At 44.2% G+C, this 22,031-nt stretch overlaps 1 protein-coding gene across 1 annotated transcript in view; it reads right to left on the minus strand.

Annotated features, from left to right (window-relative positions):
* The window catches only part of LOC142826580 (maestro heat-like repeat-containing protein family member 2B), a 49,606-nt gene that overhangs the window by 13,085 nt on the left and 14,490 nt on the right, over positions 1 to 22,031 (minus strand). Inside the window, exons 7-15 of the mRNA XM_089779372.1 lie at positions 20,258 to 20,350; positions 19,497 to 19,566; positions 19,269 to 19,382; positions 14,013 to 14,053; positions 13,547 to 13,688; positions 10,351 to 10,403; positions 1,769 to 1,888; positions 1,402 to 1,524; positions 94 to 246 (exon numbers count right to left, since the gene is read on the minus strand). Coding sequence (XP_089635498.1) covers positions 94 to 246; positions 1,402 to 1,524; positions 1,769 to 1,888; positions 10,351 to 10,403; positions 13,547 to 13,688; positions 14,013 to 14,053; positions 19,269 to 19,382; positions 19,497 to 19,566; positions 20,258 to 20,350 — 909 coding nt within the window. The remainder of the gene's footprint in view (positions 1 to 93; positions 247 to 1,401; positions 1,525 to 1,768; positions 1,889 to 10,350; positions 10,404 to 13,546; positions 13,689 to 14,012; positions 14,054 to 19,268; positions 19,383 to 19,496; positions 19,567 to 20,257; positions 20,351 to 22,031) is intronic.

Below are 22,031 nucleotides of genomic sequence, written 5' to 3' on the forward strand. Positions count from 1 at the left end.
AAAAATAAGCCCTCTCTTAGTAAACTCAGGTCCAGTGGAGGCACTGATCTAACTTCAGAGTAATATCCCCAACACTTATGCAAAAACTCTTACTTGGCAACCGGTTCTATAATGGTGTAGGATGTTCTCTGTGATGTCTGCCTCCACCCGAGACAGAAGTTGCTCTTTTGGAGCATGCATAGCCACTTTGCTGTATGTCAGCATCAGCGTGCTGCGGGTCTTGGCTCTTTTCCCATAATGGTAGTCCTGGACAATTGGAAATGTCACAAGAGACAATTACTTCTGATTCATTTTGCCTTGAAATTCTGATCTGTTGCTGACTGAGGAATTGCTTTTGGCAGCGATAATAGCTTGTACTTGAAAAATGTATTTAAGCAAAACCATAACTGCGTGAGGCAGAGAGGTATTGGTGTCTCAAACATACTGATTGGATAATTCTGACACAGAGAGCCCAAAGTTTTGACCCTACCCCAGTGAAATAAATGGGAGATTTGTCATTGACACTGATAGGCACAGAATTAGGTGCTAAATGATATGCCTAAATCTGCACAGTGAGTAAACAGCAAATCTGGCAATGGTGGCCAAGAGACCTAATATGCTGTTTTATCCTCTGAATAAATGGTTCTCAACCAAAGGTACGCAGAAGTTTTCGAGGGGGACAGATCAGATCATTTCGATATTTGCCTAGTTTTAGAGCAGACTACCTAAAAAGCACTAGCAAAGTTACAAACTAAAATTTCATACACACAATGACCTATTTACACTGCTCTATATACTGCACACTGAAATGTAAGGAACATATTTATATTTAAATTAATTTATTTTAATTGGTATGGCATATGAAAATGGGAAATTAAGCAATTTTTCAGTAATAGTGTGTTGTAACACTTTTTTGTATTTTTATGCCTGATTTTCTAAGAAAGAAGGTTTAAAATGAGGTGAAACTTGGGGCACACTAGACAAATCAGATTTCTAAAATGGGTCTATTAGTGTGGAAAGTTTTAGAACCGCTGCTCTAGAGCACAGGGTCCATAACAGTTGTCCAGAGAGCAGGTTGGTTAGTCACATGTTGCTTGCAACACCTCCTCCTTTACAGCTACTAACCTGGATTTAAAAAACAGCTACAAATACATTCAACACTTTTCCATATAATTAACTGGTATAGTTCCTACACACTGTGCATAGGAGAGGCATTCAAGCCATGAAACATCAGATGCTAAAAATCAGTTGAGAGAACCATGGATCCAGACTGTGCTCCTCTCTACTTAAATGTAAGCATCACACAGAGCACATCCATTGGGGGACAGTGTTAGCTGACCAATGAGACTCTACCGGGGGCAGGAGATACTGTCTCTAGTTTAGAGGGAGAGGAAGTTTGAGAGAACCCCCTGGCTCCTTTACCTTCAGGCGACCAATAAACCCAGAAATCTTAACTTTGTTCATTGCTGCCCCAAACTCCTGAAGTATGTTCAAGATGAGGTCCAAGTGGCTCTCGGCAGAGAATGCAAGGATGGAAATGACTCCCTGTTACTCAAGAAAAATATTGGTTAGTGAATCTGACCAGGTGCCCAATAGACCCCACAAGTCAATTCCTTTCACCCAAAGTAGTGTAAAGTGCCAATGGGAGGGGGGAGCAAAGGGTGAGTGAAATAGCAACAAAGAGGACATGAAGCAAAATGGCATCTGTCCCAGGACAACTGAGAGCTGAGTTGCCCAGGGGACATTCAGAGGGTACATGATAAGGTAGGGAGAGGGACAGGGTCCTTACCAGTCTATCAGGGGCTTCCATGTAATCTGCTGTCTTCAGAAACTTCTGAATCTGTGATTTAATATGGACCAGGTCCTGACAAACTGCCAAGCAAATTCCTAGTGCCTTATACAGGAAACACTGAAAGAAAGAGGCCAGCATTGAGATATCAAGAATACCACATGCTTGTCAGTATAGAACCAACCCAGCAACACACACTGACACAGGAAAAAACAACCGAGCCAAGACCAAGCACCCCTGCTGCAGACACATCCCATCATCTTCCGCCACCCAGTTAGGGAACAATTCAGTACCAATAGTTGCTCCAAGCAAATGCCAGGAGGGGAAGAGCAGGGAACAAGCAAACACAAATTTTATACACAAAAAAAACCAATGAAGCAGAGAGAAGTCTCATGCAGCCCTCCAACAAGAATTCCAAGAGCAATTAACTAGAAACTAAACCTTAACAGAGAACAAACCTTCTCTTTGGAGGGGCTGGCATAGCTGGCCATCTGCTGGCTCAACTCAAAGCTTAGCTGGCTGCTCCAGGCATTGTCATTTATCTGCTCCAGAGATGTTCTGAGGAACTGTGTGTAAAACAAGAGCTGGTTTATTGAAAGAATTTTTGGTTGGGGCTTGAGAGTTTTTTCCCTTCCTTGTTCTCTGTTGTAACCATTCCAATATTCAGGTGTCATAGGAAGATTATTTCCCTATTGAGAACTATGAGCATTGACCACCCAGACTTCCTCTGCTGGTTGTTCTTTAACCTTTGCCTTATGATTCTGCTCAGTCCCCAAACTCAGATGCACAGCAAATTGGAGAATGAGATCTGACCATTGATTTTATAGCAGACAGAGGCTAGGTCTAGTGAACTTTGATCAATGGGCCATCATTAACAAAGAGCCAAGCACCTTCTCTGAAGTGCTACAGACTCTTCGTAACACTTTCTGCGGGTATGCAGGGTTGTGAAGTATCTCACTACCACCTGCCCTTAGCATGAGGAAGCATTCTCTATGCCTGCCAGGTGTCAGCTCCTGACTCTGCCAGACACAGGAAATGCAAGCACACCCTTCTCACCCGGACCCAGCTTTGCTGTCCTGCAGATAAGCAATAGGCATGCTTCAATCATCACACCCTCTACATATTCCCAGAAGGTCCAGCCCCTGTTCCACTGGACACTCCCAGAATTCACAGGTTTACTACTTACCACCTTACTATTTTCACCTCAGCATCACTGATCCATTTAACACATCGCTCTTAGGTGCATATACAGTGAAAATAAGTAGAATTTCATTCACAAAGAATGGAAATTTGAGAAGCAGCAAGCAGAATTAATGTAAACAAAGATTACATAAAAGTAAAATCACCACACACTTCCTAAAGGTTAAACTTAGACAACCAAACATTCCTCTGTCTCACAAAGGATAGCTCTCCCAGCTTGAAGCACCCAGACCAAATGTGATCCTCCTAAGTCAAGCAAGCTGGCAGCTTATTCCCTAGATGAAGGATAACTGGTACAGGATACCTCTGGACCTCCCAAAATAGTTTCAAGCATCTCACTAGTAAACAGGTATCCCCTATTGTTTGGTTTTCTTGGATAGAGTCTCCTCTGGAGACTTTGCAATTACTTAATTAGAATTTTCTCAGTCGATTAACATCCATTGTGAATAATTACTCAGCCTACATACAGCCAGACAAAGTTGCTTTTCACCTTCTGGTGACCAGCCTCAACTCATAGACCTCAAAAACATAAATTTTCAGTATACATCCAGAAGTAGTATTCCCTCTAAGGCTACGTCTAGACTGCAAGCCTCTTTCGAAAGAGAACATCTAGACTGCAACCACTTATTTCAAAAAAGCGAGCCGTTTTTTTGAAAGAGAGCACCCAGGCAATCTGGATGCTCTCTTTCGAAAAAGCTCCATTTGCATTCAATAAAGCCTTTTTTCGAAAAAGCCCCATTTGCATTCAATAACACCTCTTTTCAAAAAAAGGCATTATTCCTTGTAAAATGAGGTTTACCGCAGTCGAAAAAACTGCTGCATTCTTTCAATTTAATTTCAAAAGAATGCAGTGGCAGTCTATATGCAGAGGAAGTTTTTCAAAAAAAAAGGCCACTTTTTTCGAAAAAACCCTGTAGTCTAGACACACCCTGAGATTTCCGATCCATAAACGGAATGAGTTTTGTCTTGTGCGCTGCTGTGGCATCTACCAGTTATTAACATACATATAGATACTGTATATATATGCAGTCTTTTTCTTTGTTGAGACTGCCATCATATTCTCTCAAATCATAACTTTTTAAAAAGTGTGCAGAAAAGAAATGTCTGTTCTTTTTAAAGTTTGCAAAACATTATGGTGATACTTAAAATAGTGTGCATTCTAACCTACTTGAAAAAGCACATTTGTACAATTTAAAAAAAAACTCTTAAAACCCCCAAAGCAGTTGAAATTTTAAAAATTCAGGTTTTTTCAGAGAGCTGTAGTTGTGAAGACTCTTTAAAATGTGAAGCAAGTGCAACTAAGAGACATGGTGATAGCTGCACGTATTTTCAGAAAATCATAAAAAATAGCTCTGCTACACGTGAATTGCCTTATTTGGGTCAATCATGAATTAAGTTGGATGCCCAGTGATGATATTTAAATGTATTCATTGGTTATTGTGTTGCTCATACAAAGCATGTAATATAGTGAGGACATCATTCATAGTCTATTCTGAAAGGCACTTCACTTTGGTCTTAGGAGTGAGTGGCAGCTGGTTACCATAATTTATGTCTTCAATTTGACCTGTAAAGCCATCAAACCAGAAAGAAGGAACAGAGCCTGAGGGACTCTTGATCCCTACCAAGAGAAGCCAATCCCTCAGGGCCCAACAGAACTGACTAAACTGGGTTTCTGTGCCCAAAGTATCCAGTACAAGCCAATTCAGGAGCCAAGCTTGAGTAGCTCAGCAGAGCCCATACGTCGCAACATGAGGAAATTAAACCCAAGATGCTTGCCAGATCCCACTGCAGTATCCAAACTCCACTGAAGGGATAGCAGAGGACTGAGGTATTTGTGATGTTACTTGTTTGTGATGAAGGTGATCGGTCCTGCCTCAGCTTATTACTGGAAAGTTAGGAGGGCGGCCAAAGCCACCCAAACAGCCGCTGCTGGCAGCCACCACTGGCCACACGGCTCGAGCCCCGGCCGTCCAAGCAGCTACCCCTGGCCACCTGGCCCCACCAACGGGGCCATGGTGGCCTGTCCACTCCAGATGGAACTGGAGCAGCGAAAGCCTCACCATGCCCTGGCTCCAGCCGGAGCAAACAGGGGCAGGGCAGCCTGCTTGCCATCATGCGGCCCTGCTAAACTGCCTCTGTCACCGCTCACCTTCCGATCCAGCAGGACAGTGAGAGGTGAGTGCTGCTGCGTGGCTCTGCAGGCGAGGTGTGTGGGCTTAAAATTTGTTGTGCGTGGCCATGCAGACACGCAGCTTGTAAGGCCTGTCCAGAAGGCCTTATATATTATCCATCCAGACATTTTGCAATGATTATGATGATCAGTGTGGCCAGCAGAGGCTTTACATGATACTCTTTGATGAACTGAAATGTAGAGATCAGCTCTAGAGGATCCTGGTAATTCTATGCGCCCCGCAACCTCTGTCAGTTTCCAAAGTCATACCCTCAACTCCCATTGAAGTCAGCAGGAGATCCAAATTTTGAACAGCAGCCAGGTTATATTGGAAACCTCACAAGAGAGCCTTCATGGAGACATATATAGGTCCGTGCTGATCTACCGTCCATCCAGTTCCTTCATGCCAGCCTACTCTGACAGTGGGGAGGAGTGGGATTTGGAAAGGACATGACCACACATCTCGAACAGCAGTTACAAAAAGGTAGGTAACTGGTTTGTTTCTTTTTCGAGGGCTTGCTCATGTCTATTCCGATAGATGACACCCAAGCAGCTCCCATGGAGGAGGAGGCCAGAATTAATTGAAACATCACATCACCCCTTACCTGTTGGGTGATGGTGTGGTGTGACATGACGGTGCAAATAGAGGAACACGTTGCTGCCCTGCAAATATCCTCAATGGGAATCTGTAGGAGGAATGCTGCCAAAGATGCCTGTGCTCTGGTGGAGTGAGCTGACGGCGCTGGAATTTTGGCAAAGTAATAACAGGAAATATCCACAATGAAATACACTGGGATGAGATGAGAAGTCCCTTCATTCCTTCAGCCATGACAATAAAGAGCTGTGGTGATTTACAAAATGGCTTTGTGCATTCAGTGTAGAAGGCTAGGGTAGGGTCTGTCTGACACATGGTTGGCATGACGTTTTGGGAAGAAAACCAAGAGGAAAATGTCCTGGTTTAGATGGAAGAGGGAGACAACCTTGGGTAGGAACACCAGATGCGGACAGAGCTGCACTTTGTCCTTACAAATGACAGTGTATGGAAACTCATAGGTAAAGGCCCGGAGCTGTGAGACCTAACTAGCCAAGGTTATAGCCACCACAAAGACCACCTTCCAAGAGAGGCAAGCTAGAGGGCAGATTGCTAGGAGCTCAGACAGCAGTCCCATAAGTCTAGAGAGGACCAGGTTAAGGTCCCACTGTGAAATGGGGATGTCTGACCTGGGGATACAGCCTCTCCAAACCCTTAAGGAAACATCCCAGCATAGCATTGCTGAACAGAGATCTTTCCCCAGCCCCAGGATGGAAGGCAAATAACCACTACGTGGACGTTAATGGATGACAGTGTCAGTCCCTGGCACTTTAGGTATAAAAAGTAGTCAAGCACAAGGGAGATGGAGGTTTCTTGTAGGGGGATGTACTTTTGGAGGGACCAAACTGAAAATCACTTCCAGATTGTTAGGTATGTTGCCAAGGGGAGGGTTGCCTCCTGCCCAACAGAACCTTTCTAGTGGAGTCTGAGCACTGTAGCTCGAGCTGGTTTAACCATGGAGTTTCTGCACCATGAAATGGAGGTGCCCCAGGTGAGGGTGCTGTAACTAGTGATGGTCCTCGGTGATGAAATCAGGATATGGAGCAGAAGGATTATCGGTCTGTCTACAAACTGAGCCTATGCTGCTGCAGCTACACTGCTGCTATGAGGATGAGTTCCGCCTTGTCCTGCCAGATCTTGAGGAGAACCTTGTGTACTAGAGGAAAGAGCAGAGACATGTACATCAGGTGACTGGACCACGATATCTTGATTGCATCTGCTACCGATCCACAACTGTGGGTCTGGAAGGAACAGAACTGGATGCACTTATTGTTGCTCCTTGTGGCAACCAGGCCCATTTAGGGATAACACCAACTTTGGAAGACAGAAAGGACAATATCTGTCCTGAGGAACCATTCACGGGTGTTGACTGAGCAGCTGAAATGGTCTTCTAGGTTGTTTTGCATCCCTGACGGTAAGAGGCGAACAGGTAGATGTGGTGATCTACACCGAAGTCCCACAGGTGAAAGGGTTCCAGGCATAGAAGAGAGAAGCAAGCACCGCCTTGTTGGTTTATGCAGGGCATCACTGTGGTGTTGTCTGTCAGTAATGAGACGCACCTGCCCTGCAGTTGGGGAAGGAAGGCGAGGTGAACTGCCCTGAGCCCTCTGACACCAATGTGCAGCAGTAGTTCTGACTGTGACCACAGGCCCTTAGTTCTGAGCTGCTCAGGTATGTCCCCGCAGCCTGTATCCAATGCGTCCAGGACCAGAGAAAGAGAGTTGGGTTTGGCAAAGGGCACTCCCTCACAGACCCCTGAGGTTGAAGCCACCAGTTGAGATATTCTAGATTAGAACTAAGGTGAGAAGGGTGACCAAATTATGCAACAAATCCTTGTTGGGCTCGTACACTAACCAGGCCTTTAAAAGGCAAAGCCACAGCGTGGCATGCTATAGGACAAATTTGCAGGCCTCCATGTGCCCAAGAAGCCTCATGTAGCTCCTTTCTGCAGTGGTGGTGAACCACTGGAGGCTGCCAATGAGGTCTATGATGGTGTGAAACTAGGATTTGGGCAGGAAGACTCTTGCCCACGTGGAGTCTAGAACTCTGTCTCTTGTGTCGGGAGGGACCAGTGTGGACTTAGGTACATTCAGAATGAGACCTAGGTCACTGGAAGTGGCTTACATCAACACCCCAGGATCGAGAGCCTGTTTCTAAACTTGGCCATTGATGAGTCAGTCATCCAAGTACGGGAAGATCTGTACCCAATTTTTGTTCAGGAAGGCTGCCACTGCACTCCTATGCACTTTGTGAATAGAGGTGGGGTCATGGAGAGACTGAATGGGAGCAGAATGAATTGGTAATGCAGGGCTGTTGAGTACAAATCTCAGGAATTTGCTGTGTGCTGAGATGATTGAAATATGGAAGTACGTATCCTTCAAATCGAGGGTGGCATTCCAGTCCCCCGGGTCTAGGTAGGGGATAATGGTGGCCAGAGAGGCCATATGAAACTTGAACCTTCTTACGAATGTGTTGATGTTTTGAAGGTCCAGAATGGACCTGAGCCCACTGTTGCCCTTGGGGATAAGGATATATCAGGAGTAGAAACTCCTGCCCCTGAACTCCTGAGGAACCCCCTCTATCGCCGCCAGTGTAAGGAGCGATTGCACCTCCTCTACAAAGAGTTAATTGTTAAAGAGTCCCTGAAGAGGGATGTGACAGGTGGGTGGGAGGGTAGGCGGGTAAAGAACTAGACAGAATATCCCACTTCTACTGTGCTCAGCATCCAGAAATCTGTGGTGATCTGATCCGATGCCAGCTCCAGAACTGGAGGTAGAAGTGAGACTCTATAAGCAGGAGTTTCAAGTGCCAGTCTCTTTCTTCCTTTGTTCTGGGCTTAAAGCCTTTGCAAATGATGCACTTATTTAGCAGATGGCCTCCACCTAAGCACGTGAAGCAAGCAGCATGCAAGTCCTCTCTGGACCTAGTCTAGCCTCAGGAGTCACAGTGCTTAAATCCCTAGGGTTGCTACATGCCCCATGAATGGGGAGAATGGAAAACAAAAAGGGGGAACCCCCCCAAGGAAATTTACTATTGACTACTAAAAATGCTAATTATTACACTGAAATGACAATTAAGTCAGAACAACGTACAACAACTACAGCAAGAGATGCCTTGCAAAACATGAAATCAAATTCTCCAAAGACCATCACTGGCGGTAGGAAGGACCTGGACGGCTGATCAGCTCAGGAGGGATCAACATACATTGCTCACCCTGAAAGCGCCACTCCAGAAGTTTCCAAATCTGATCCAACAGTACTGCTAGTAAAAAAAAAAAAAAAAGCTACGTCTATATTGGCATGATTTTCCGGAAATGCTTTTAACAGAAAAGTTTTCCGTTAAAAGCATTTTCGGAAAAGAGCGTCTAGATTGGCACGGACGCTTTTCCGCAAAAGCACTTTTTGTGGAAAAGTGTCTGTGGCCAATCTAGACGCGCTTTTCCGCAAAAAAGCCCCAATCACCATTTTCGCGATCGGGGCTTTTTTGCGGAAAACAAATCTCTGCTGTCTACACTGGCCCTTTTGTGCAAAAGTTTTTCGGTAAAAGACTTTTGTCCGAACGGGAGCAGCATAGTATTTCCGCAAAAGACCTGACAATCTTACATGAGATCGTAAGTGCTTTTGCGGAAATTCAAGCAGCCAGTGTAAACAGCTGGCAAATTTTTCCGCAAAAGCAGATGATTTTGCGGAAAAACTTGCCAGTCTAGACACAGCCCTAGTGATTGTGTGCATGGAACATGCACACACGTATTGGAATGGACAGGAGCAAGCACTTGAAGAAGAATGGAAAATTCTGGTGAGTAATCCAGAATTTCCCCAGATCTTCTCAGGCTTATCTGTCACTAAGTTCTTTCATTTCATTTTCAGCACTTGCCACAAAAATGTTCCTTGTCTCGATTTACACAAGACTGTAAAGAGCTCTAACTAGAAAAAGATACATGAGAAAGTCACCAAACCTTGTCTTGTCTTTGCTGCTTTTTAGGTTTACACATAATAGATTTTCCTTTGAATGTAAAAAAGTAAGAAAGACTCCTTTACGAGTACCCCAGTGATGCACTACCATCATTAGCATGCTGGTTTTCAGGTTAAGTTCTGTGTCATTCCCAGTGGTACTATGAAGCTATTTATAATTATAGCAGTCTGAAAAATGGTAAGTCTGTTTCGCAAAACAGGAGGAATTTTTTGTTTGTTTGTTTTCTTGATTTTCAATGCCACAAACAAAAAGTGAAAAACTAAAACCATTTTTCAGTTCTTTGTTTTCTCCTTTTCTTACCCCTCATCACCATCCCTTTTTTCCCTCTTCCATTTTCTGATTGAAAAGAGGATTAAAAAAAGAAATAAACAGGAAAACAACTGGAAAAAAAACCCATCTGTTTAAAAAAAACTAAATATTTTCTGTTTGGGTTGGGGTTGTTTTGTTTTTGGTCGAAAGATAACACAAAATAAAAAGTTTCCGTGAAAATGTTTTTGAAAAAAAAAACCATATTTCATTAAACAAACATTGCAAATAAAATGATTTGTCCCACTCTGCTAATAATGAATAATTTATAATTAATTCTTTCCCAGCTGATACATTTGGGCGCAGGGATGTATACTAATACACCTGAAAGTCATCCTGTACCTGAAGCAGCATGTGCTCCCACTGTTCGTGGTTCAGAGAATTCTCTGTGTTTCCTATAAAGCAGGAGGCAAAACAACAGTGTAATTTACAACAGCAAGAATAGCTGTCCCCAATATACCCTCTGCAGTCAATCTTCTTAAAACTATCTGAGTTTTCAATGATAAAAGGGACCTATGCCAATGTAACATACCTGGGATTTCAATGATAAAAGGGACCGATGCCAAAGTTCTCTACTGGGCTAAGAAAAAGTATCACGTTATACATTTTTATTCAGAGTCAGTCAACCCACGAGGAGCGAGATGCTGGACACTCCATAGGATACTTTGGGGTTGCCACCCCAGCTCCTACTTTGGGAGAGACCATGGTGGCCACCTCAGTTGTCCTATGGATGGGTCCAAGAGAGACCCAGCAGCCTGCACTGCCCTGCCCCACCCTGCCACACTGCCCTCTCCCAGCCTGCTGTGTGCATTGTATCTGTGGCAGTAGGAAGCAAAGTGCCCTGGTTCCAAGGCAATGCGCTTCCCATGGCCACGGTGATGCTGGGAGAGGGCTGTGGGGCAAGGCGCAGCAAAGCGGGCTGCCGAGCCATTGTCACTCCTGTTGCTTTGGTGATTGCGAAGGCAGGAGCCCATCCTACTGCCATCCTGCACCAGGACCCCCCCAGTAATCCCTCAGCTCAGAAGAGGGGGCTTCAGCAGCAGGGCAGAGCAGGGGCAGGAAGGGATAGGGTAGGGCAAAACAGGGGCAGAGTTTGGAGAAAAGGTGAAGCAGAGGCAAGGTGGAGCCTGGGGCTGGTGGGCTGCCCTAAGCCTCGCCCCTGGGGAGTGCCCCAAGCCCCACAACCCCTGACAGCCCTGCTCCTAATTGCTTTTGACTTTAATGGGAGCTGAGGGCACTTGGCGTCTCATCAAACTATTTAGCACTAGGGACATTAAATATAGTTTAATTGACTAATCGACTAGTTGATGAATTTTCCATCGACTAGTTGATTAGTCAATAAGCGGGGGAGCCGCAGCAGGGTTAGCTCTCAGTCCCGGCAGCTAACCCTGCTGCGGCTCTACCTTTAAAGTGTATTAAGAGCTGACAGGCTCTTAATACATATAAAAGGCTGAAGCGCGAGCCGGGATACCTGACTGCTGGCTCACGCTAGCTCTCCCCTGCTGAGCTTCTGATTTTTTAATGTATTAAGAGATGGCAGGCTCTTAATACATTTAAAAAGCAGAGTCGCAGCATCTGGGATGGAGCACAAGTCAGGAATAAGCTGATTTCCGGCTCGCATCCAGTACCCGCTACTACCCTGTCTCCTGCGGAGATGGTGCTTGGGGGAAACCAGCTTTTAAGCCGGCTCTCCCCAGCACTGGCTCCTGCTCCCCCCACTTGCTGTCGCTGCTAGAGGCAGCAAGAGGGGGGGAAGCAACTGGTCAAGGAACTAGTCATCTATCCGATAAGCTTTTGCTTATCAGATAGTCAACTAGTTACTTACATTCCTATTTAGAACATCAGAAAACTGGACTTAACTATGCATGCACATTTTTCCTGCATAATACAAGATTCTGACTTGATCCTAAACTGGTGTAGCTTTACTGAAGTCAGTGGAATTATACTGATTTACATTGACTAAGAATCTGGCGCTGTTTCTGAACAGCCAGCTCTAACTTACCCTTCTTTAATGTCTGCAGAACATAGTGCTGTGGACTATGTACAGAAACAGCAGCCAGGGAAGATACAGCTCTTTGTTTTTAATAGCAAGCCCACTTGAAAATTGTAGGGTCCAATATATATCAGAAACACATTGGGATTGTGCGTCACTTAGGGTATACCTACACTAACCACTGGATCAACAGGCAGCGATTGATCCAGAAAGGGTCAATTTATTGCCTCTAATATATATACGATAAATTGACCACCAAGTACTCTCCTGTCAATTCCAGAATTCCACCAGAATGAGGACAGTAGGTAGAGTTGACAGGAAAGCATCTGGTAAGTAGATCTAAGTGTATCAATTTCAGATACATTATTCACATAACTGAAGTTGTGCAACTTAGCTTGCTGGCTCACAGTTACATAGTACAGAGACTATATTGTCCTAGCTTTGTATATTGACATAACCCTGTAGTATAGACACAACCAACGCTAAGTTTTTTCCCACTGATGTCAATAGTTTCATACGACTGTAAAATTGGTGAAAGACATCAGGCCTACAATACGTAGATTACACATTATACGTAGGGCACCCACTTGGTCAACATAGCTTTGTTGTGACAGGCATGGATTCTATCGCTAATATATGGATTAAGTTTCCTTACAGAAAGAAAAACTGTGGGTTTTTAAATTGAACTAATCTTGACAAGAAACATAGGCTGCGTCTAGACTGGCAAGTTTTTCTGCAAAATCATCTGCTCTTGCGGAAAAACTTGCCAGCTGTCTACACTGGCCGCTTGAATTTCCGCAAGAACACTGATGATCTTATGTAAGATTGTCAGTGTTCTTGTGGAAATGCTATGCTGCTCCCATTCAGGCAAAAGCCCTCTTGCGCAAATGCTTTTGCGCAAGAGGGCCAATGTAGACAATGCGGTATTGTTTTGCGCAAAGAAGCCCCGATCACAAAAATGGCGATCGGGGCTTTCATGCGCAAAACCGCGTCTGGATTGGCACGGACGCTTTTCTGCAAAAAGTGCTTTTGCGGAAAAGCATCTGTGCCAATCTAGACGCTCTTTTCCGCAAATGCTTTTAATGGAAAAACGTTTCCATTAAAAGCATTTGCGGAAAATCATGCCAGTCTAGACGTAGCCCTACGGTTTAATTTTTCAGAAAAATTCAGTTTGCAAAAATCAGACTGTACTTGTGACCACAAAAACAGTGCATAAGAGTTTCGCAAACCTCCAGTTTCATGTGTATTGACCTTCCTAAATAACCACCTAGCTAAGATCAGGAAGATACTGCTGTAAAATGGTCATTCAACTGAAACCTTACTGGCCTGATTCCATCCTAAGTGGTTGGCCCCCGGTTTGACACTGGAGTTAGCTCACTGGTTCACAATTGTAGAAAAAGTGAGGTGTCTAGAACCCCAGTTTCAATTCCACACTATTCCCACGGACTGCAACATGGATGGCACCACACATGTCAATAGGAATCTGCATTTTCTGCTTTCTCTTCTATCCTCCATGGACCACGTCACTCCCAACTAGCACTTTACCTTCAAGGTGCTGCAGCAGAGCTGGAATCTTTACTCCCCACATCTCACCCACTGCTGCATGGATATTTTGGTGCAAGGCTTTTAGCAGCTGCAAGACAGAATATCCTTGTCCTTCTCTCTCATAAGGAGATGAGGCTACAACCTGTCAATGAGGGAGAAAGCACAGGCTAAGTTCTGCAGCAAGATACCAGCTTGTTCCTGAAGGAGGAAATATTTCAGATTCTCTCACTGTGGAGACTACACACTGTAGAGCTGCTGCTTCTACTGCAGTGACTTCCTAAAGAAGAAAGTATTCTAACTAGCATGAGGGTGTAGAACAGTGTGTCTCTGTCTGATCGGGGAGGGTGGAGAGAGACCCAATCATACACATTCTTCAGCCTAAAGCATTTAGCTGGAAAACTGATTTTTATACTTAACTGTTCCACTTCACATTTCTCAGAAAACCTGTTCTCCATGGTCTACTTACCAGGAGTCGTGCCAGCAATCCCTGAGGTGTAGGGAGTTTCCCTGGGAAAAGAAATAGAAGATCCTTAATTATGCCAGACTTTGGAGAATCCCGCTGATGTTGTTCACCTAGCCATTTCCAATATGCCCACCAATGTTGCATGCAGCTGATAATATTTGCATTTCCATAGAGTTTTCAGGCAGAGCATCTCAAAAGTGTTTTACAAACATGAGTTAATTCCTCCTCATAGCACCTCTAAGAAACTGGCGTTAATTAGTCCTCAATTTCACAAGTGGGAAAGCTGAGAGAGAGCAAGTGATTTCCCCAATGTTATATCAGAATTTTGGTGGTGATCTGGAACCAGAACCCCCAATTTCTAGCTCCCTCCCATTGCCATGTTTTAATCCCAAGACCATCCTGCATTCCTTTTAGTCTCTTGACTGAAGATGAGAGAATTGGAACAGGCTGAATCTGGTCATTTCATAGTGGCTGGTGAGAATAAATGAAAGAGTTTCTGTTATAAACCTTGTCCACTGTAGTCCAGGCAAGCAGCTTCTCCTCCTTCTTGCATCTTTTTCTCAGCCATTTCCTGGAGGCATCTGCAGAGAGGCTTCAAAGTGCCAGTGTACTGAGTTGGCACCACATACATTAGAAGCCTTGGCCATAACACCTGCACAGAAGAGCAAGACAGTTCAACACTTGGCTATTTTCATTCCCCCACCTCCTACTGGCTGAATCCTTCTGTCATGCACCTTCTCCTTTTAGTCATCACTGACCCTTCCCTATCTCATTACCTTATCTCGATCTCACTTTCTCCTCCCCTCCGCCATCATCTCACTCTACCTGTCCCAGTGATCCCTCTCTCTACATTTTAAGTACGCTGCCTTGTTTGGTGAGCATTAGCAATCTGGTTTTCATCTGGAGATGAATCATCTTTTCCTGCATTATAAAGCTACTTAGACAGCACCATAAATTCATCCTGCACTTTTCAGACATACAGAAGGCACAATCACGGCCCCAATAACTGTTTAAATACAGGATCACCAAGTCTACATTTCCAAGGTATTCATGGGGAATCTAAGGAGACGTTGCACTCAGGCAATGGTGGTAATTAACAGAAGAACACTGCATTATGGTTCCTTCCAGTGAAGTTCCTTTTTATCTTGTCTGTACTGTGAATCGCTTCCTCCATGATACAGAGGTCCCATCATCTCTGACATGAACTTGACATGCTGTACCTCCATTATCCTGACTGGCAAGAAGCTTCCTTATGGAGAGGTACAGTAGATATACAGAAGAATGTCTTTATTTCACGAAGCAGTAGCAACATGTCACTTACTTGGGTCATTCCAGTGATTGATACGTCCAGGCCTTGCAGGATGTGAATGCACATAGTTTGGATAGTGCTTTCTTCCTGAACATCCTGGGAGGGAAGTTTTGTCCCCTGCTATGAGATAGATACATAGAATTTACTAGCTAGTGGGAAAACACTGGCTGAAGAATCGGTGTCTATTTCTTACAAAGCCTTTCTGAATATTGACCTATGAGAGCTTTTCCATTGCATTAGGAGTGCACAAATCATAAAATCATGGATTAAGGATGGAAGGGACCTCAGGAGGTCATATAGTCCAACCCCCTGCTCAAAGCAGGGCCAGCCCCAACTAAATTATTCCAGCCATGGCTTTGCCAAGCCTGGCATTAAAAACCTCGAATGATGGAGATTCTTAAGGGAAGAGAATAACAGAAACACCTAACTGGTGGGTCAGAACCCAGGCTTAGGAAAACCCCAGCACAAGGGGACACAAAGAAGATGGAGAGAGGCTGTTCTCAGTAGTGACAGATGACAGAACAAGAAGCAATGGTCTCAAGTTGTGTGTGTGGGGGGGTGGATCTTAGGAAAAACGATTTCACGAGGAGGGTGGTAAAGCACTGGAATGGGTTACTGAGGGAGGTGGTGAGATCTCCATCCCTAGAGGTTTTTCAGTCCCAGCTTGACAAAGCCCTGGCTGAGATGATTTAGTTGGAATTGGTTCTGCTTTTAGCAGGGGGTTGGACTCGATGACTTCCTGAATTCTCTTCAAGCCCTATCGTTCTATGATTCTATAAAAGAGTTCCCTGAACAGTATTCATTTTTTGAAAAATTTTCAAAAAAGAACATTTCTTCTTTTTATCTCTGAGGAGAGCCACTCAGACTCTGCCCAGTGGAAATAAATATGCAGAACCTAGAGGGAGCCATTCTGTTTGTTCTGATGCCCCAAGCAGCTTGATCATTCTGTGCATAGTGAATGTGAGTCTATCTATAGGCTAAATTCTGTTCTTCCTTACACCAAACTAAATATTGATCAGCTCTACTGATTTCAGTTTAAATAAGAGAAAATGTGGCCTGATGAGAAAGAGTTGCCTCCTACTTTCTTTGAGATGGGTAGGATGAAAAAGAGGCAGTTGGTGAGTACTGCCATAAGCTCCCACTTCGTAGCTAAAGGGCCAGGCAGAGCTAAGATCCTCAACAACTTACTGTAAAGTTAATGTATATCATGGATCCCATCATGGAACTCTGTGTCTGGAGTCCATGACTCTGCCCATAGCTGGAAATACCCATTGAAAAGATTTTGAACTAGTACACATAGAACAGAGTATGAAGTGTGCAGCAAACTTTTCCAGGTTCTAGACATCTTGATGTAGGCTGCATAACTTCAGTGTTTTGCTAATAGTTGATGTATGCTTCAGCAGCCACAGGATTGGGCACCATTGTGTTCTTTGGAGAGTCTATTTATAAAAAAGATGTGCTTCCTTATACAAGAGCATTTCACTGAAAGATTGTGTTGTCAGAATTTTCACTGACTTGCCCGAGGTCTAAGGAATGTAGGTCGCACTGTCAGATGTAAATATCCAGAATCAGATTCTGGTCTCTGTTACACTTGTGTAAATCCAAAATAATGCCACTGAAGTCAGGGGCATTACCCTGGCTTTACACGAATATCACTGATCAGATTCTAGCTCTAATCCTTCAGTCCAGCTGCATCCTTGAGCATCCAAAGCTCCCACTGAAGTCAAGGGGAACAATCAGCATGCCAGAATGGCAGAACTGAGTCCTAAGTGTTAAGAACTCTCCTTACCAGATTTCTGGTGGACACATCAAACTCTCTGAAAACGTATGCAACCATATCCCCTGCTGCACAATTCTCCACACTTCCTGAACTGAGCAGCTTCAGGACAAAATGGAGAGCTGCCATCCTCACCTGCAAGGGTAGAGATTATGCACGAGTTATTATTATCCCTTCTGCATGCAATATGAGACAGGATATGAGAGTCCTTTTGCTTTTGTTTTTATCTCTTTGGAATGGTGGCTGAAGTACAAATGATTAACACATCTGTTATGTAAATTCCTTGCAACACTGGCTACAGAAGTACCATGCAAATGCCAGTTTTCACTTTCAGGTGACACTGTAATTAGGAAAAAGGCAGCATTTTCTCCTATAAATGTAAACAAACTTGTTTGTCTTAGTGTCTGGCTGAACAAGAAGTAGGTCTGAATGGACTTGTAGACTCTAAAGTTTTACATTGTTTCGTTACAGTTAACAAAAAATATCTACATTTGTAAGTTGCATTTTCACGCTAAAGAGATTGCTCTACATCACTTGTATGAGATGAATTGAAAAATATTATTTCTTTTGTCATTTTTACAATGCAAATGTTTGTTATAAAAATAATATAAAGTGCATAGTACACACTTGTCATTGTGTTGTAATTGAAATCAATATATTTGAAAATGTAAAAAACCACAAAAATATTTAATACATTTCCATTTTTAATCGCATTAATTTTTAGTTAACTGTGATTAATTGAAACCCTATTAATAATCTCAGCCTAAAAATGTGTCTCATTGCCAGACTCTCCACTGAGTGAAATACTTCCCAGATATTAACAGCAATACCACTATTCCACACACAATCTTACCTTAGCACTCTGATCACTGAGAGCAGATTGCACTGCCTTCACAATCAGAAACTTTCTAACTCTTGTCTCAGGCACTGAAAGATAAGGAGAAGTGTGCAGTATAGTATATCTTTGTTCCAAACACTCATGCTCCACATTAGAATGTGTCCTGGGCACTATTTAAGAGTACTACCAAGCTTCACTCATATACAGAATCAGCGGGGAAAATATAGGACCAGACTCTGATCTCAGTTACACCAGTCTAAGTCTGAAGTATTTCCACTTCTGTAAATAGCACCATCATACTATCCTGATGGAAATATTGTAAGAGAGTTAGACAAATGGAGGTTAGTGAAGTTAGTCTGTGTTTACCACCAGTATAGCAGAATTTGGAATCTATTCTAGAGTGTCTAATACTTATTCAGTCAGGAGTACTATTTTGTTTTTATCTCATTATTATTAACATGCATCCGCCACAAGATTACCTTTGTATTTGAACCTTGAAAATATCTTAGGCTACATTCAGCACTTAATTAACCCTGTTGATTTCTGTGTGACCACATGGGAGTAACTTAGAGCAGCACTGGGTCCCTTTAGTGAATTTCCAACCCTCTGGTGAGCATGCATCTAAAAGGGTGTCGCAAGGAGAAGGGAGAAAAATTGTTCTCTTTGGCCTCTGATGATAGGACAAGAAACAATGGGCTTAAATTGCAGCAAGGGAGGTTTAGGTTGGACATTAGGAAAAACGTCCCAACTGTTAGGTTGGTTAAACACTGTGAAAAATTGCCCAGGGAAGTTGTGGAATCTCCACCACTGGAGATATTTAAGAGCAGATTGGATAGACACCTATCAGGGATGATCTAGACAGTGCTTGGTCCTGCCATGAGGGCAGGGGACTGGACTTGATGACCTCTCAAGGTCCCTTCCAGTTCTAATAATCTATGACTATATGACTCCATGTGTTACAGCAGGAGCAGATGACCGTTTTGCGGGGCTCCGGGCAGCATAATTCCACGCCCCCCCCCCCTTTGACACGGCGCATGCACAGTGACGCCATGCGCATGTGCGGTGGCACCACGGCGCGTGCGCGGGGCTTTTTGAAGCGCGGGACCCGGGGCGGCCACCCCGCTCGCCCTGCCCTATATCCGCCCCTGTGTTACAGATCCTCTGTGCCCCATTTGCAGAGATGATGAGTATGTTATAGCCCTACCATGCCTGCAAAGCCTTGGTTCTTTAGATCAACCTATAGCAGCTCATGCTTTTAGCTCTGGATGTCCCCAACTCAACCCCCAGCACGATGGCGATGATCGCAGCAGTCACAGTTACTCCTGTGTTACTTACAGTCAGCACCAATAATAGCTGTGAGCAGATTCAGGGATGCCACACGAACAGTCTCATTCTTAATCTTCAGCTGCGAGTGCAGAAATGCTATGAGGTCATCAGGAGAAGAACGGGCTGCAAAGGAAGAAATCACATCCTCACTAACAACTGAAAGCTCATTCTTACTACACCTACAAAAGAAGGAAGTTACAAGGAAACTACTGTGTAATTTGGAGTCTCTTCCCCTACCTAGCAGTAGGATACAATAGCACAGCTCCATTTGATTTTCCATGATGAGCTGCTGAGTTGGAGAACAGATCTGTGGGAAGAAGAGAAGTGATCAAAGGAAAACTAATCAGAACAAGCAACTGAAAAGAAGATGCTCAATTAATTTCTAAGCACTCACTTCCTACCTTTCCAAATAGAGCTCTGAACCCAAAATAAATGGTACTGACTGCACAACAAAAATCAGAAACAATGACCGATACATTGGATAACAGAAGTTCCTGCTTTCAAAGTGTTTTTAGCAGCAGAGCTAATTGAATCAAGACTTGACCCTTGGTAACTGGTTCAAATGGTTAATTATTCCACCATAAAAATGTAGGCCTTATTTGCAGTCTGAATTTGTCCAGCTTCATTTTCTAGTTATTGGCTCACGTTATGCCTTTCTCTGCTAGATTATTACATATGTTTCCCCACATAGATATTATAGACTGCAATTAAGTCACCCTGTCACAGGATAGGTCCTCCCCATTTGGATGGGATCAGTTTTTACTATATAACTCTAACTCCCTCTAATAACTGGCTTATGCTAAAATTGCTTTACAAACTGAGCTGGATTTTAGCTAATAAAATGAGACCACTATCTGCTTATTCTTAAGCCAGCAGAAACTAATAAGGCATAAGAAGGTCTCTGGGCTCTTCACTAGCATTCAAAAGATGTTTATTGTTAATATGCTTCAGATCTGCTGAGCTTAAGCTCAAGTGATACAAGAACAAGTTCCCCTCACCCGGTCGTGCAGAGCACTGCAGATGGCTTGAAATTTCCCTTTAGGTAGAAGGATCTTATATTCACCGGAGACTTCCAAGAGCTGCCTCAGACTCTACAACAGAGGGTGAAAGTTAGAAGGTGGGCATACAAAGGAGCAATATGCAATGACTGAAGCAGGTTCATGGAATACATAGATTCCAAGGCCAAAAGGGATGATTGTCATCAACTAGTCAGGCCTTCTGTATGACACAGGCCTTAGAAATTGCCAAAATAATTCCTAAAGCAGAACTTTCAGAAAAAAATCCAATCTTGATTTTAAAATAATCCCCTTGACTCTTGGTAAATGGTTTGAATGGCTAATATCCCACCACTGAAAAGGTAGACCTTATTTCCCATCTGAATGTATCCTGTTTCAGTTTGTAGCCACTGGATCATGTCATGCCTTTCTCTGCTAGGTCATTACATATATTTCCCCATGCAGATATTATAGACTGTAAGTAAGTCACCTGTCACAGGGTAGGTCCACCCTGTTTGGATGGTATCAGGTTGTGGAGGAGTTAAAGAACTAAGGCAGCCCAAGTGGCCTAGTCTCCCCAACCACCATAGCAGGCCTGGTTCTTAGAGCAGCATTGCCTAATAGTCAGGGTCAGTGCAGCAGCCCTTTAATGAGGCTCTTCAGCTCAATGACCCAAGCCCTTCTAGGTACGACCGTGCAACCTAGTGCTCAACCACCCTTTGGGGCAAACCAGTGTTGCCTAGTGGCCAGCCCTTCTCCACCAGGCTCTACCTACTCCACAGGGTCCCAGCCCAGGGCCTTGTCTTGCAGCTCAATGGGGTTTCTTCCAAAACATGCAGAGTCAAAGCCTAATACCTCAACTCAATAATGCTTAGTTCACATAGATTACTTCCCACCATTCTTCTGCAGCAGGTCATCTCAGTAACTCCGTGGTCTCGCCTCCATCTGTGGCATTGGATGGTTGTGGGGGGGTCAACTGGAACCACAGGCTGGCTGGTTTCTGCATCCTAGGGCACTGGCAGTCCCTCCACAAAAGCCTGCAAAGCACCTCTGCTCCCTTCAGCTGTCAGCCTAGACAGAACTGAGCTGCTCCCTTTTATATCCTGGTTCCAGTTGGAGCATTCCCAGCAAGTATGAAGGGGCATAGCCCACAGATCATGATTAGCCCCCGCTGAACCATGCATGGTGGGTATCCTCTGTCACAAACACTCCCCCTTAAGAGGGTGTCCATTGGTGGACCTTCCTCTTCATCGTCTCCTTCCACTTGGGAGAAGTCTGTGTTTGCATGAGCCTTCCCTGGCCCAGTGTAACATACAGAAGTCATAGGGTTGGAGCGGGAAGTACTACCTCATGATTCAGGCACTGGTGTCCTTCATGTTATTAATCCATCTGAGGGGTGCATGGTTGGTGACCAGTTGAAAGGGTTTCCCCAGTACAGAATATCCCAGGGTATGTCTACACTACAGCGCTAATTCGAACTAACTTAGTTAATTCGAACTAAACTAATTCGAACTAACGCATCCAGACTAAAAAACTAGTTCGAATTAGCGTTTTGCTAATTCGAACTAGCATGTCCACATTAAGGGGACCCTGAACTGGGGTTAAGGATGGCCGGAAGCAGTGCCGGCAGGGCATCAGATGAGGACTTAGAGCGTGGAGATGCTGCCTCAGGCTAGCCGAGGACTGTGCTTAAAGGGACCCGACCCCCACCCCGGACAGACAGTTCTCAGGGGTGCCCCGCTTGCAAAGCAGTCCTGGCTTGGAGTGCCCTTAGTGC

Source organism: Pelodiscus sinensis, chromosome 1, assembly GCF_052426305.1.
Source record: "Pelodiscus sinensis isolate ZL-2025 chromosome 1, ASM5242630v1, whole genome shotgun sequence".
Taxonomy (NCBI): domain Eukaryota; kingdom Metazoa; phylum Chordata; order Testudines; family Trionychidae; genus Pelodiscus; species Pelodiscus sinensis.